Raw genomic sequence first — 16,148 nt, forward strand, 5'->3', positions numbered from 1 at the left:
CACTTATTGTGTTTGATTAAACCTCTCCTCAGGACTATGTAAATGTGTACAGACTGTTTGATTGACATCCACCCTCACTCTGCTGTTAGCTTTGTTGCACCTGTTAATTCGGGGCAATTTACACCTTTACCTTTCCTTTCTATCTATCTTTATACAGCTTGGTGACGTCATATCATTTCCATTATAACAACTGGAAACACTGTGTGTGTGTGTGTGTGTGTGTGTGTGTGTGTGTGTGTGTGTGTGTGTGTGTGAGCAGAGTCTTTAACTAGTGTACTGGCAAAAAACATACAAAAACACTAGTGCAGGAAGGGAAGAACAGAGCAGAAGTTAAAATCAATGTAAAGTTAGAATCTGTGAGAGACTCCTTTTCAATTTTTTTTCAAGTTTACTCATAACTTATGTGGAAGCTTTAATGACCTAACTCTTGCTAAAGTATCAGGATACGCATCAGTAAACCTGCAGGCCACTGTAGCATAAATGAAAAGATCAAGCTACAACTTAATTGCATATTAACGTGTTCTTTTTGGAGGAATTAACTGTTCCTGACTGACCAGGCAAAGGCACACAGACCTCATTAAAAAAAGACCGGGGGAAGGCGGAAGTAAGGGAAAACAAGAGAGACAGTTTAACAAGAGAGACAGGAGACAAAGAGGGTGTGGTGCCAGTAAAAATCTTTGCACCGTTCATCATCCAGTTTCACCAAAACAACAAGAATCTCATGAATAGTTTGAGGACAGTTTTATTTGTCAGACAAATAATGATACATGTGCTGTATATGTATCACTACATCTAATTCTCCAGGGATTTTTCTGCTTGTGATATTTATAATCAGTCATACTGTATCATTGTTACTCATGTGTACAGCACCATACCGTATATACTTCAAGTAAATGCTCCTAAAAAAACAAAGCCTCACTCTCTCTCTGTAAACTGGTGTACAGGAGACAGACACACTGTCTGAGACTGAAGTCTTGCTTTAATTTGCTAACTGTTTCCTTAGAATACATCTAGGGGAAAAGTAGTATGAAATGAAAAAGCTGAAAAGAAATACTGCTCCAATTTGACCTGTATCATTATATTCTCAAAAATGACAGCTCTTTGTTGGTTTAGTTACAGATAAATGTTTTGGTACAGATAAATGTACTCTTTCCACGCCTGCATCCTGATCAAGATGCATTTTAATATTCTTTAATGGTCCTTTTCTCCAAAAGTGAGATTCGCATCAAAGTCCATATGATTAGAATGGCAGAAATGGTATCATGGAGCAAGGATGTGCAGGGAAGATCACAGTCCCTTTATTCAGCAGCTGGAAAGACAAAAAGGCATACATGTTACTGTGGTAACCATTTAGATTTATTTAAGAGTTTGTAGTGGTCACATTGGACACATTTTAATGTATTCATCATTGGATGTTGGACATATGAATAAAGTTATTCCAAATAACTGCTCCCAAATAACAAGCACATCAATGAGGCACTGCCAAATTTGCCAATTTTCACATATCATCACTGTTCTGATACCAATAAGTAGCTGTCATACTGTGTCAGTAATTGGACAAATGCTGTATGAAATTAATGTGCACTCAAAATTCCTCTCCCTGATTTTTAAGGCCAGCCACTCTAATTTTAAACACAAAATGCACAGGGGCGGCTTTTCTCTTTTGGCCCATACCTCAATTCTTTTTAAATGTCAAGTGTCTTCTGACATGTCAGTGAAGGTTAGCCTTCTGAGACCACACTGTGCTGACTGTGGGGCTCAGTAAAATACTTCTTAAGTCTTCATAGGAGCTGGAAACATTAGCTACCTCCCTGGGACATTCTAATGATAGGTTGCTGGGCTTCATGCATATTGGCAGGGAAGAAGTGGTTAATGGATATGTATCGAATACAAACAGCATGTAAACTCCCATCTCTAAGGAGTTTGGTTGTTTGTATGAAATTAAAGCTAAGCCTTGGAGGTGATGTTCATTTGCTTGGCCTTACTTCTCTTTCATGTAAGACCAAAATTAGTGGTATAACAATACAAAAACTGACTTTTTGTTTTGTTGTTGCATGTATATAATTTGGTAATTTTGGATGTTGACTTAAAGAAAATGGCACTCAGGTTCTTTTCCAAACTCAAGACGTGGGGGAGGTGTGTGTGTGTTTTTGTGCATGTGTGCGTGCGCACGGCTACACCTATGCATGTGTGCACATTTGTGTGTGTATAAATCAGCTCTCACCTCCTCCATCACTTCCAGCGGTTTATGGAAGCCCAGCGGGGAGCCACATCAGCCTCCCCTTTGATGGTGAAACACATGATTCATGGCTTTTAGAGACCGTTTGTTTTCATTACGCCTCCTGCATCACGGTTTCGTGCAACGCAAGCAAATTTGGGCCAGAATGAGAGGAAAGAATTTCAAGAGGAGAGTTTTTTTGGCACTAGAAGAAACAAAGGGACTTGGTTTTGAGTATAAAGAGGAGAAACTTAAGTCAGGACGACGGCTGCCCTCGGCTACTTTTTCCACCGTCACTTTAGTTCAGAGGTGGTCAGGGATTCATAATAAAGAGTCTTGGAAAAGTAGGAGTTGAAAGGGTACGGAAAAGTCAAAGGTCCCACGTCTTGAAACGTCCAATTTTGTCTTTCCAGTTCTGATTTTCTTCTAATCCCGCTCCTGCATTCTCTAGTTGTTGCTCTTTATATATAATGCAAAACTCATACTATACACTTGCTAGCCCAAGGCAGAAATAAAGTTAAATAAAAATATGAAATAAAGTTAAAATGTGGCTCAAAGTATGCATACCTATGATGATGACGATAGTAATGATGATGATGATGATGATACTGATAGCAGTTATGGTGATAAAATCAAGGGTGATGATGAAGATAAAACCAGAGGTGAAGCTCCAGAACCGGAGAAAGCCGAGATGTCCAGCAGAATGAGCCGTGCTGTCATGTGGAGGCAACATTTTGGACAACGCGTCTTTAACCATCAGGTTGTTGAATTGAATGAATGTTGAATGATGTCTGGCTGTTTTTGTCTCTCAGCTGTCCTGTCATCCATTGTCATCTATGTAGACAGAGTACAAATGTCTAGGAATCATACACTGAGCACAAAGTTCTGGTTGTGAAACATTTCTTGCATGCTACCACTGGCACACATGAGGAGTAATAGCTGCTTTTGGCAAGAGAAAACAATAGAATTACAAGAATCCATAGTCACATCTGATATGAAGCTTGACAACAATGAAAACTACAATTTTCATGAAGGGGTAGTGGCTTAAAAGTCAGCTCCAAATGATCACATAAAACTATGAGAATCTCTTCTCATCAAGTGTCAGATAGTCTTTCCATCATCACTGAGGCAAACAGATGATCTATGATGAGGTCTTAAATAGTGAGTCCACTGGTGAGCAGACACAGTTCATTCACAGATATCTCCTCAGCCCTCTGTGTCAAGTAAGAATATTTCCCTGTATTGAGAAATTCATCATATGTTTTAGGGCAACAGTCAAAAGACAAATCTTGCTTTCAGGCAGGGCTAGTGACCAGCAGACATGGTCGACCAGGCCCCCTCCATCCTCCAGACAGAGAAGGCGTAGCTCAGTCTCTCGTGGGCCAGGTAGTTACATCCAGCCAGCTTAGTGTCCATCTCGTCGCTCTGCAGAACCTGGTACAGAAAGTCAATGTAGCGTGATGCCAACTTAAGGGTCTGAATCTTGCTCAGTTTGTCAGAGGGGAGTGTTGGGATTATCTTACGCAATGAGGCGAAGGCTTCATTCAAAGATTGCGTACGCTGGCGCTCCCGTATGTTGGCAATCACCCTCTGGCCGTGTGGGTCCTCAAGGGCTGAGAGACCTCCGGGACTAGGACCGGGGACAGGAGAAAGGGACGGGTCTGAGGAAGGAGGTCGATGTTGAGGGCTCCTCTTGAGTCTTTTGGATCCAGTCAGGGTGTAGATCTGGATGTCGTCCCTTGGCTTGACCTTGCCTTCGTCTGCTGGTGTGGTGGGAGTAACTGTGGTAACGTGATGTGTGCCCATCGGCCGTTTACGCCCGGTGACCCCCGGTGTTGCTACGACGACAGGACAGGCATTAGAAGGTGGTCTTCCCGTGTTTTCCTCGCTGGAAACCACCCGTCCCTCAGGATGGTCATCATTAGACTGTTCCTCCTCTCTCATGCTTGGCCACGTTCTTCTTCTTTCTTCTCTCTCCTTTATGTGACTATCCTTCAATCCGTCTCTGAATATCTCTAGTGCTTCTCTCTTTCCTTCAGTATGTGTCTCTCCACTCCCTCCTCTGCTTCTTTCACACAGTTTTCCTCTCTTCAGTTCGTCTTCTGGAACTCCTCTGTTACTTTGTGTGTTTCTCTGGCCTTCTGCTGTGTTGTTCTTCTTCTCCAACAGCTTTACACTTTGTCATATCCAAACATGCCAAGCCAAAATTAGTGCGTAATTAGCACTCAGTTTTAGATTGCCACAGTGCTTCTTCATCCACAAATGTGGAAACCTGTCAATGATCTCTTCCCAGTCTCTGTGAGCATACACTGCATCGGCAACCCGGACTGTTCTCATGTCCTGCTCCTGTAGCTGTGTGTGAGACAACAGTAACCTGAATCAGACGTTTTAAAGGGAGGGAACTATGAAACTTTCAGCTGCCCACCCATCTGACTCACTGATTGGTCAGGATGACTTTTTTTGGACAGCTAAGCTTAAGAAAACAGGAAGAATGAATTTTAAGCGATTGGTCCGATCAAAGGGACGAGGCGGAGACAAAGGTGTGTTGTACAGCCAACCAAATTGAACCGTTGTGACGTTTGCTTCTTGTCATAGGAGTTGCCCAAGTTTATAGGTTCCAGATTTCCTCCAAAGAAAGTTGCTACCATCCCCCCTTTTGCTGCCTGTTTCTCTGTCCCCCCCTGCCTCTCTACAACTCAGCACCATCATCAGTTGCTTTCAATATAGTTCAGAGAAAAGGGATAAAAAGCTGTAAAATAAGCTCCACAAATGTTTTTGTTTCTGGTTTGAAAGTTGGACAAAATTCATCTACATTTTTCTGCCACATCGTAGTTCTTTCTGCGTTATAATAGCGAAATGTGATGATTTTTTAACACATAACATTCCAGGCTGATGGAGTAATGGTTAGAGACTTAGGTAATCATTCTTTCATTGTTCATTTTCTGTTGGGTAAAAAAAATGTACATTGTTGTAATAACTGCGCAATCATTACAGACTGACGATAAATAGAAATAACTGTGTACAATACTTTAAATAAGGTAAGTGATAATAAATACGGGAATACAATAGTATATAATTTTACCATAACAAATTACGACCTCATTTGGGGTGTTCTATGACTGTAGATCTCTTGAATAAATAACTGGAAAAATTTGCTAAAAACATTAGAGGAATTAGCACCTCTTATTAACAGAGAGTTCTTCTTGTTTGTGAAACAGAGACAGCATGTTTTATTTTACTTCCAGTAACTTGGCTGTAGTTTCTAAGCATAGACCTGGAGGGAGGAACGAGCTGGCATTCAGTCAGCACTGCAGCACTGAGGTCTAATCACAGCATTAAGGAAAGAATGAGTTCTGTGGATCAGAGGGAGGCCTGTGGGACATTTTGTTACTTTCATGCACTGAGCTACATCTAGAATAAGCTTCGGTCCAGGTCCAATGTGGACTTTGCTCTCCAAACTTCTGGGTGAGACTTCAGCATGGCCCACGGCCACACCCCCACAAGAGAGGATTCTGTTGTTAGCGTTTCGATTTTCAAAGACAAGATGCTTCCCACTGATGAAAACGCTTGAGTGAAAATGGTTTTGTACAGGCACAGTTTGGACACAGAACTGGAAAATCTCAAAGTCTCTCCACTGAGTCAGCTCAAACATGACTCAAGTCCAAAACAAGAGGAGAAACCTCTATTGTCTGACCGGAGATGATATAATTTCTCTTGTGCACACACCACTGCTCACCATGTATGTTTGTTGCCACAACAATATTTGCACTAGTAGGTGTAATATGTACACATACTATGTAGGAGCTTTTTGAGGCTTCTGTGATCCAGTGTTGTCTTCTTCATCATCTCCTCCTTTTCTTCTCCTTCTACACCCTGTACAAATCCAATGGGACAAGCCTCCACACAGTGCCCAGATGTGCCTATGATGCACTGGACTTGTAGTTTTATCCAACAGTAAACCTATTGTATGATCCAATCATGAGGTTGTATTTCTGTACAGTCTTTGTGCTTATTACAAATGCACAGATCTCTGATGCAGTAACACTGCATGCAAAACCATGGGATTTTCTGTGTGGTTAGTTAAAGAGAGGGTGACAACCAAAAGAGAGGTCTGCATTTATTCAAATAAAGACATCTGCATTTGTCAATGAATTTGAACTTTGTGGGACTTGAAAGTAGTAGATGCGCAGGTAAACAGTCTGCATGGAGAGTAAATGAGTAACAAAACAGCCAAAATGTCTTTTGGTGCTGAATCACTTTTAGAAATATGAAAGTTTAGATATTGTAAAACTTGTGAAATTAACAATAACTAACTGACTCTTAGTCAGGACATGGTTGCAGTTAAGGTGACCATCTGGTTACATTCGGTTAGCCATTCCTCCTAGAGCTCACCATGTGTCATTGTGATTAGTTGATGTGTTCTAAGACTGTTGACAAACCTACAGTATTGTCGGGAAAGTCACACACGTGAGTGACAAATGTCATCCTGGGGCCAATAAAATATATTGGGGTGGACTTAATTTAAAAGATAGATAAATGGTGATTTAAAATTTTAAAACCAAATAATGTTGCAGACAACGCCACCTGGTTAAGGAGTCCAGGTCTCCAGCTTACAATGTACACAGAAAAATCGGGGGAGAGCAGCACTGAGTTTCGAAAGAACACTGTAGCTTTAGTCGATTGAGCAACACCTTTTATTAACAATAGCTTAAAATATAAAATCAAATAAAATTACCACTATTACTCAAGGTTAAAAAGCAAATAAAATAGGCAGGTAGTTAAAATAGATAAACGCACAATGCCTAAAAAGAAGGGGCATCAACAAGGAGAGGAAATCTAAAAGTCCAGCTATAACAAAGGGGGAATCTAAAAGTTCAATCACAGAAAGAAGCCCTCTTTGGTTAGGTTTAGGCACTAAAACCACTTGGTTAGGTGAGGAAAAGATCATGATTTGGGTTAAAATAAGTACGTTAGTTGTGCAAATTAACTTACGTATGTAAGATAAAATAAGTCAACGTTGACTTTTGGTTTCACACAGGACACGAACAGCGGTCTCCTGGTTGTAAGACCTGTGTTTGATCTTTGCTCTTGTCATAAGTACTATGGCCACTTGAGGTTGCCGCTTAACAATAAATGTAAATATGGGTCGTAATAAGCTGCTTTAAAGTTTGTTTCTGTTGATTGTGTGCAGATTGCAGACATCAATGAAAGCACAAGCATACCTTTGAAGACACAACCTGCTGCTGGAAAATAGATTTTTTTTCTCTCCTTAAGGTTGGCATAGACAGCGCTATGTGGCTGAGTAATATATGAAATGGGGTTTGAAATACAGTCCTCCTGACCAAGTAACTGGTCTTAACTGCAACTGGTGCCTGGGCTTTGCAGTGGGGCTGCCCATTGCTTCCAAATAGTTAAGATGTGCAAGATATACAGTATGAATTTCCCCATGGGGGTTAATAAGGTATAAACTTAAAAGCACCCTGTAGAGTTTTTGGCCACTAGTAGCGCTATGGAGCAATGTTTTTAAAACCTGGTCCCTATTTTGTTTTTATGTGTGCAACGCACATCCACATGAGCACTTGGCAATGTAATATACAATCCTACAGACAGTTTCATGCTATTTCACTGATCAACAGTTGCCAGCAGTCATACCAAGAAAAATAGCAATCCACCAGCAAAGGCGACGAGGAAGACTGCTAGCCAATGTAAATATGGATGTAAACAATGCAGGTATGCAGGTAAAGTATTTTAACATTTTGGCTTAGCAGATGTTTTATGAAGAAGGAAATGCATTCAACACATTTGGTAGGCCTCAAGGATACACAATGCATTTTGGTGAGAAACGCTGAATGTAAACACAACTATATATTTTTACAAAACTCCACAGGGTACCTTTAATAACTTATTATTGATAACAATATTCACTCTCATTTTAGCTCTGTTTTAGTTTCCACAAACTCAAGGGGAAAATATCTGTTTCTTAGTTGCTAGATGCTCAACTATGTTCACTCCTAACTTTGTCTGCTGTTTAGTGCTGGACTATGCATACAATGTGTTCATCAGCGCTTTTTCACAGAAAACAGCTGGCTGGAAGCAGGGTTGATGAGAGCGAAGTTGCGAGACAGAAAACCACAAGTGGCTAAAAGCAAGGTAGAGCAACATCTTTCACATTTCACATCATCATTTGATCCATTATTAATATAAAATGTATTATTTCATGCAGCTTAAATCATTTTGAAAGCCTTACAGGGTTTCTCATAAAAAAATAGGCATGCTGTCACACAATGATCAAATTAATATTAATACAATCACTCTGGCATTGAATGATGAGAAATATTTACATCAGAAAGCCTGAGTTAGTAACAATCCTGCTCTCATACAATGCTTTGAGTTGTTGTGGAAATTAGTGTCCATAAATACTCCTGTGCACAGACCGCAGCCAAACTGGCTGATTCCTTTTCATCTTTTCTTTAAACATCATGAGATGAGATGGGACACCTGTGATGGATCACAAGTATTTACATATCACAGCTTCCTTGAAACTGTTCCTTGCGTACTAAAAATAAATACCTCTGAGCTACAGGAGTGAGTGATGGAAAATGGATATCAGGTCTTGATATAAACACAGATATATTGGGGCAAGGGAGAAGGGAGGGGCAGCTCACGCTCACAATACTTAGTCTTGTATGGGAAGGCCCCCCAGAGGCTGACTGCATCTGGAAAAATGGGAAAAAAACACCGGACCCTCTCTGTTTGAACTGCATGCTCAAATGAGGACTTACCATAAATATTTCCACCAAGACAAATGGGACAATGTTATCACATGTGGAGCTTGTGTATACACACACATGGCACACACACATTGCTTGACAATGCATGGATTTCCAATGTGGCATGCATTTAAAGAAATAAAGAGGATCAACTATATGAACAAGTCGGTTAAAGGTAAGGTACAGTACCTCGTAAAATGGTGTTTGTTATTTTATATGAGTGGAACTAATTTTCCTATATAACAGCTATGATTGTCCTCTATTTGAACAATTTTGGTAGATTGTTTCTCTAAAATCAACAATCTATCCACATTTCACAAAGTTTTTTTTGCAGGGCATGGATTGGATTAGACAGAGTTGGTATACAATATTTTTCCCCATTTTCTACTACTGTCTTGTCCAATCCTGTTTTACTTTTTCTGAGTAACAATGTGTGGTTTAAACACTGTAGGTAATGGTTCTTAATGTTGAACAACCCACAGAGAATTATCACCCAACCCTGCAGTTCCCCTCAGCTCCATGGAGCATTTTAGCTTCTTTCAGCTCATTGTTTTGGTTTTACTGTACTGTTTTGGTTCACTCTCATCGCTCTCATCAAATCCATTTCCAGCCGCAGCAGGCAGTTGTTTTCAGAGAAAAAGCTCCTGATAAACCTACTATACGCTACCTGTCTACCACCAAAAAACAGACAAAGCTAGCAACTAACTTGGAGCATTTAGCACCTAGAGGCAAATCTTTGCCTAGAAGTTGGTGGAGACCAAATCAGAGCTAAAAGGAGAAACATGGACAGAAACATGACTCCAAATGAATGCTAATGTTGGTCCGTGTCTGCTGGCTGTATAAATAAGTGTCAGTCATTACTGCTGCCATCACGTTCACAGAGATGAATTAAATGAAAGCAGTCATTAGTAATTACACAAAAATGTCTTGTCACATTACAATACTCACATCAACAGTGGCAAACATTGTTCATTAAATATTTGATCAGAGTGTCAATCAGCCAAGTGAATATTGAACTTAAATTTGTCAGGTGGTCAGAAACACCACGCCAAATAATATGATGCTTTGTGTCTGCTGGATGTGTAAGTAGGCAAATGTTTGCCAGCATGCTAGTCATAACAAGCCGACTGTATGTTGGGGCTGTGTGTCTTTCTGCCCCCATGGTAGTAAAAAATAATAGAAATACAGACTTACTCATTCAATATTTTTATATACAAACAAAGGAACCCGACTCTGCAGTTCCCCTTAACTCAGTGAAGAGTTTTAGTGCCTTTTAGTGTCTTACAATTAGCCATAATGGCCATTCCAGGTGGAAACTTTATGTGTTTACTTTCAGTTGAACTCAAGACAAGCGTTTGAAATCATTCTTGTAAGAACTATGTTTACATGAAAAGCTGTAGGAGGCTGGCGCAGCTTGCCCGATATACATTGTTTTGTGTGAGTACTCGTTCCCCCGAATCTCTACAATGGAGATGTTGAGTACAAAGGTAGCTTGTCCCATAGAGCCACAATGGCCACATTTATGGGAAATAGGCCAGGTTGAAATAAACCTGAATTTTCCTTTAGGGCAGAGACCAAAATCTCAGCAGTGTGTTTAGACTTAAATGAAGCTTACCAGTATCAGATGTTTGTGAAGAAGCTCACAGATGACAGCACAAGTTTGTCTTCAACTCCTTTTTTTCCTTCTTCCCATCTTTGAATCCCTGGTCCTTGAAATTCTGTAATATTATTGAAATGTGGGCATTAATGAAAATCCTTTACTTGATAATGTTTTTGACTCCTCAAATATGGTATGAAACAAGCTCAATACTATAGAATGTGTTTTGATGAGCCTGATACAAAACTGGAACTTCAACATTCTATAACAGGGAATTTCTTCAGCTATGATCAACAAAAGGTAACTGTCAGTCAAAAATATTAAACACCTCATGCTGCTTTTAAAATGTTTCTTAGGTTTCAGTTGTAGGCTACACAATGAAGATTTCACGGTGTCTAAAACAGCTCACTGGGGGTAGTTGGAGAAATAGCACTGAATATGTTACCTTAAACACTTTAAAAACACTGCCCTGGATCTATTAAAATGCCTGATCTATGACAAACGAAAACATTCTTGTCTCCAGTCTGGCTTTTAATCTCCCAACTGCCATGACACTCAAGACATTATCTCATCATGTGAGCCCTCAGCTCCAGTAAGAAAAAGGAAAACAAATGTTTGAGAACACAATTCTACAAAAAACCAAGAAAGCTCTCAAAATACTGGATGTGGTGTGAGGAGAATAGCCTAAGATCACGTACAAAATAAAATGGATAGAAATGAAGACAGTGGGTTGAATACCTAAACTCCAACGATTCTTGGAACTATGAAAATGTTCCTCCAGTCCAAAAACGCCACAAGCCTCTAGTGTTGACTTTACACCCTAACTTAGGAGAAAACTTACACATGGCTGGTGCAATCCAGTGCATCTGTGTTTTTATAGATATGGCATTTGCCATTATTACTGATATTGGTCAGCAAAATTTCAAAACAATGCCTTACGTTCTAGGAAGGAGCAGTTATCCAGGTAGCTAGCTACTGGCTTGCCATTCAGATTCATATCCTTCAATCTGTAGCAGCTGCCGTAGCCAGAGATGGAAAGAGTATGTGAATACTATACTCAAGTAAAAGTAAGTACTTGTGTTAAAATGTACTTAGATACAAGTGAAAAGTAAGTCAGTTAAAATGCACTCTGAGCAAATGTTAGGGTTAGGGTTACGTTTTGGAAATTATTGGTGATACATGATGCTACTGTTAAACTGGAGAACACCTTTAGGCTACAAGTGCATTAAATGTCAATCCAAAAACAGTAGTGGAACAACATCACGGCCACTGAGACCCAGCATGCACTTGTTGGCCACGCAACATCTTGGGTGTGTTTGATTTGTTCACTTAGCGTGCTCACGGGGAGGTGCATTAAATCAGTGATTGCTAGATGTAGTGTAGATGATGCATCCTTTTTTAACTGTGAGTGTCAGCTGAGTGCAGAGTGCATGTTTGGATGTAGAGCTCTCTGGAGCTCTGCCCTCTTGCAGCATGGTCCGGCAGCCACAAACACACCAGCAGCTGCTGCTTCGTCTCCTTCTTCTTGTTTTGTTTTGATTGGCGGTTGGCAACCAGCTTGCAACATCCTTATTTCCATCTACTTCTACATGAGTAGGGACCCAGTCTGTACATTACAGACTGTACCCAGTCTGTAAATGATGAATTTCAAAAAGAAGGTGGTCTGCAGGATTTCACAGATTTAATGCTTGTGAGTGCTGCCCAACCAGCAGATGCAATTATTTTTGCTGTTTTCTTTTAACCATTGCAAAGCTATCAAAATAGCTAAGAGCTCGACTGTATAAACTGAAAAGTGATCTTTGGTTCTTTTCTTACCTCACATTGTAGTATGAAAACTGCAGCTCCTGTACGTCCAGTCTCAGGGTCTTTTGAACCATCTGTAAATATCTCCAATTTATGCAAAGTGCTGCTCAATCTAGCAGCTTCTTCTCTGCAGCAGCCGCTGATTTAACACCTTTCCTTTTTCCGCCAGCGACCAGCGCCCACCAGAAGGTGGCGCTCTAGGCGACCGCCTACATGGCCGGTGCCCAGAGCTGCCCCTGGTGGAGCAGGTCAGGTGGTGAAACTGACGGGAACGGGGTTATAGGAGGGCAGGAGGGAGCGGCTGGGGCTGAAATGACAAGAGAGTTACAGACAGGGAAAACCAGGCAGAATGAATGAATGATCAGGAAGGATTCATGACCAAAACGGTTGTGAACCACAGGTTTAATCTTTAACAACGCGTTGTATTTTATATCATCAAGTTTTTCCCTTTAAAAAAAAAAAGTAAATTCTTAATTAGAAAAGTAACCAGTAACTACAGCTGTCAGATAAGTGTAGTGGAGTAAGAAGTACAAGATTTACCTCTAAAATGTAGTGGAGTGGAAATTAAAGTAGCAGAAAATTGATATACTCGAGTAAAGTACAAGTACCTCAAAATTATACTTAAGTACAATACTTGGCTAAATATACTTACTTTTCACCACTGGTGTTATGTAGGCTGATGACTTGCAGATGGTTAAAATTACCCTTGTTGACTGAGTTTGGAGGTATGGCTCCTTTTGCCGGTTGTTTTTATATTCTGACAGCCTCTCTTGCATGTACAGGCACGGGCAGTTTTGGAGGAAGTAGCTATTCAGAGTAAAACTAGCAAGAACCACAATGTAAAAAATACTCTGTGACAAGTAACAGTCTTGCATTGACAATGTTTCTTGCCAGCTAGTAGTAGTTTTGAGCTGAAAACAGGAAAACAAACATCTGTTTTAAATTTTTGGTGCATACAGAAAAACGAAATATTGATTAGTTTTTTCGTTTTTAATTTGCCCGATTGAATGGAATAATTAAATGAACGGATGATACCATAAACTAATTCTAAAAACAATAAATGTAGTTGAATAAACATGCTTTACATTAATTCATTCCAGCAGTGAGGACTCGGACTCGGACTGTTTTTCTTCAGGTAAAGGCATTTACATTTACATGTTCACCCTGTTTCACATTCATTTCCATTGAGGCCCGAACGACGGGCAAATTTAAGTGTGCTTTTCGCTGCGATCTCCAGCTGGCTCCGGCGGATTTGCGAGTCTGAGTTTAACTTTGACCGAGCTGATGTGCTCCCCAATAGATACAGTGATGAGTTGTGTTTGGAAAAAGTTATTATTCTAGAGTGTTTTATTACAATATTTAGTACATTATCACACTACCAGACTATTAATTGTAGCATCTCTCTCTAAAACTGTTAACAGTATGTGATCGCGCTGATCAATGTTAATTTATTACCCGCATCAGAAAAGTGACATCACATCCTTTTTCAGGGCCAAGTGAATGTGATATGCCTTCAGAACCAGCTGATGCAAAGTGAAGTTCGACCACATTCATTTTCTATGGCAGCGTTTCCCAAACCTCTCCTGGAGAATGTCCTGCGTGTTTTAGATCTCTCCCTGCTCCAACACAGCTGCTTTAAATGATTTGCTTGTTATCAAGCAGTTTTAGGAGTTCATAACAAGTTCCATCCCAACTAGGGTGCTTAAAGAGATTTTACCCTTAGCACTTCTTTACCAAATATGATCAATCTATCTTTATTAACAGGCTATGTACCACAGTCCTTTAAAGTATCTGTAATTAAACCTCTTCTTAAAAAGCCCATGCTTGAACCAGGGGTTTTAGCCAACTATAACTAACCTTCCCTTTCTCTCTAAGATCCTTGAGAAAGCAGTTGCCAATCAATTGTGTGACATTCTACATAACAATAGTTTATTTGAGGATTTTCAGTCAGGATATAGAGTGCATCATAGCACAGAAACAGCACTAGTGAAAATTGCAAATTACCTTCTAATTGCATCAGACAAAGGACTTGTCTCTGTACTTGTCTTGTTAGATCTTAGTGCTGCATTCAACACCATTGACCATCACATCCTATTACAGAGACTGGAACATTTAATTGGCATTAAAGAAAACCACAGTAAGCTGGTTTAAGTCCTATTTATCAAATCAATCTCAGTTTGTAAATGTTAACGATGAATCCTCCGTGCACGCCAAAGTTAGTTACGGAGTTACGCAAGATTCTGTGCTTGGACCAATTCTATTTACCTTATATATGCTTCCTTTAGGCAATATTATTAGAAAACATTCCATAAACTTGCATTGTTATGCAAATTATACCCAATTATATCTATCTATCAATATATCAAGCCAGAAGAAACCAATCATTTAGCTAAACTTCAAGCATGCCTTAAGGACATAAAAACCTGGATGACCTGCAATTTTCTGATGTTAAACTCAGAAAAAACAGAATTAATTGTACTTGGCCCCAAACACCTCCAAAACTCATTATCTAAAGATATAGCTACTCTAGCATTGCTCTGGCTTCCAGGCACTGCCCTGGCCTCCAGCACCACCGTAAGGAATCTCAGAGTTATCTTTGATCAGGATATGTCTTTTAACGCCCACATAAAACGAACTTCAAGGACTGCCTTTTTTCACCTGCTTAACATTGCAAAAGGCACATCCTGTCTCAAAAATATGCAGAAAAACTAGTCCATGCAATTGTTACTTCTAGGCTGGATTATTGCAATTCTGTCATGGTACAGCTGTACCACTCCTAGTGTCTCTGTCTGTTTATCCCCTGTTGGTTGGTCCAATCAGAGACTCACACACCTGCTACCCATCTGCTGCTGCTCACCTGCTCTCCATCCACCAATCAACACCTGGCAGTATATTTACCCGGCTCTTCTCACCAGTCTTCGCCAGATCGTCTGTTTACCCGAGTGGTATTACGCTTCAGCCTGTGACTTAACGTTCTAGAAGATGACCTTCATGTTATCTGAAACCCTGACTAACTCTCTGACTCCCGGTGTTCAGGTTCATTCCTCTCACCTGCCTCCAAGTTACTCACTGGCTTTCCAGGAAGACGTCACCTCGGATTTCCACTGCTCCACCACTACCCACTCTCCTTGCTCCGCCTGCCTGCTCTCCCCAGTCTCTTGCCAGCCCACTGTCTTCACCCAGTCCGCCAGCCACAGCGATTACCTCCACACTCCTGGTTACTCATTGTACTATAATAAACTAAAACTAACTACTTCAACTTGCTCTGTGCTAGTCATGCTTTTGGGTCCAGCCACGGTGTACCATAACAAATTCCTTATTATCAGGCTGCCCAAATAAGTCCCTTAAGACTTTCCAGTTGATCCAGAATGCTGCTACACATGTACTGACAAGAACTAGCAAAAGAGATCCTATTTCTTTTAGCTTCTCTGCATTGGCTCACTGTGAAATCCAGAATAGAATAAAATCCTTCTCCTCACCTACAAAGCCCTTAATGATCAGGCACCATCGTATCTTAAAGAGCTCATAGTATCCTATTACCCCACTAGAACACTTCAGAATGCAGGGATACTTGTGGTTCCTAGAGTCTCCAAAAGTAGAATGGGAGTCAGAGCCTTCAGCTATCAAACTCCTCTCCTGTGGAATCAGGTCCCAGTTTGGGTTTGGGAGGCAGACACAATCTCCATATTTAATTGGAGTAGAGTTGAAGTAGCATAAAATAAAATACTCAAGTAAAATACAAGAAACTCAAAGAAAGTAC

The 16,148-nt window shown here is 40.3% G+C and overlaps 1 protein-coding gene across 6 annotated transcripts; it reads right to left on the reverse strand.

The window, feature by feature from the left end:
- Nucleotides 1-726: 726 nt before the first annotated feature.
- Nucleotides 727-15,436, reverse strand: LOC122883491 (twist-related protein 2-like). 6 transcript variants are annotated; one of them, XR_006379644.1, is made up of 6 exons: nucleotides 13,041-14,116; nucleotides 12,401-12,695; nucleotides 10,604-10,706; nucleotides 2,786-4,570; nucleotides 2,225-2,282; nucleotides 727-1,309 (listed from the first exon to the last, which is right to left on the reverse strand). XR_006379644.1 is itself a non-coding variant. In XM_044212253.1 (4 exons), the coding sequence occupies exon 4, from the start codon at nucleotides 4,160-4,162 to the stop codon at nucleotides 3,524-3,526; it is 639 nt and encodes a 212-aa protein (XP_044068188.1). In that variant the 5' UTR covers nucleotides 4,163-4,570; nucleotides 10,604-10,706; nucleotides 12,401-12,695; nucleotides 15,287-15,436; the 3' UTR covers nucleotides 727-3,523. The 6 variants fall into 6 exon arrangements, 3 of the variants coding, with proteins under 3 accessions (XP_044068188.1, XP_044068187.1, XP_044068185.1); XR_006379643.1 differs by having other exon boundaries at nucleotides 727-2,282; XR_006379642.1 differs by having other exon boundaries at nucleotides 2,225-4,570.
- Between the last annotated feature and the right edge of the window lie 712 nt (nucleotides 15,437-16,148).

The sequence above is a fragment of the Siniperca chuatsi genome, linkage group LG10 (genome assembly GCF_020085105.1).
Source record: "Siniperca chuatsi isolate FFG_IHB_CAS linkage group LG10, ASM2008510v1, whole genome shotgun sequence".
Classification (NCBI taxonomy): Eukaryota; Metazoa; Chordata; class Actinopteri; order Centrarchiformes; family Sinipercidae; genus Siniperca; species Siniperca chuatsi.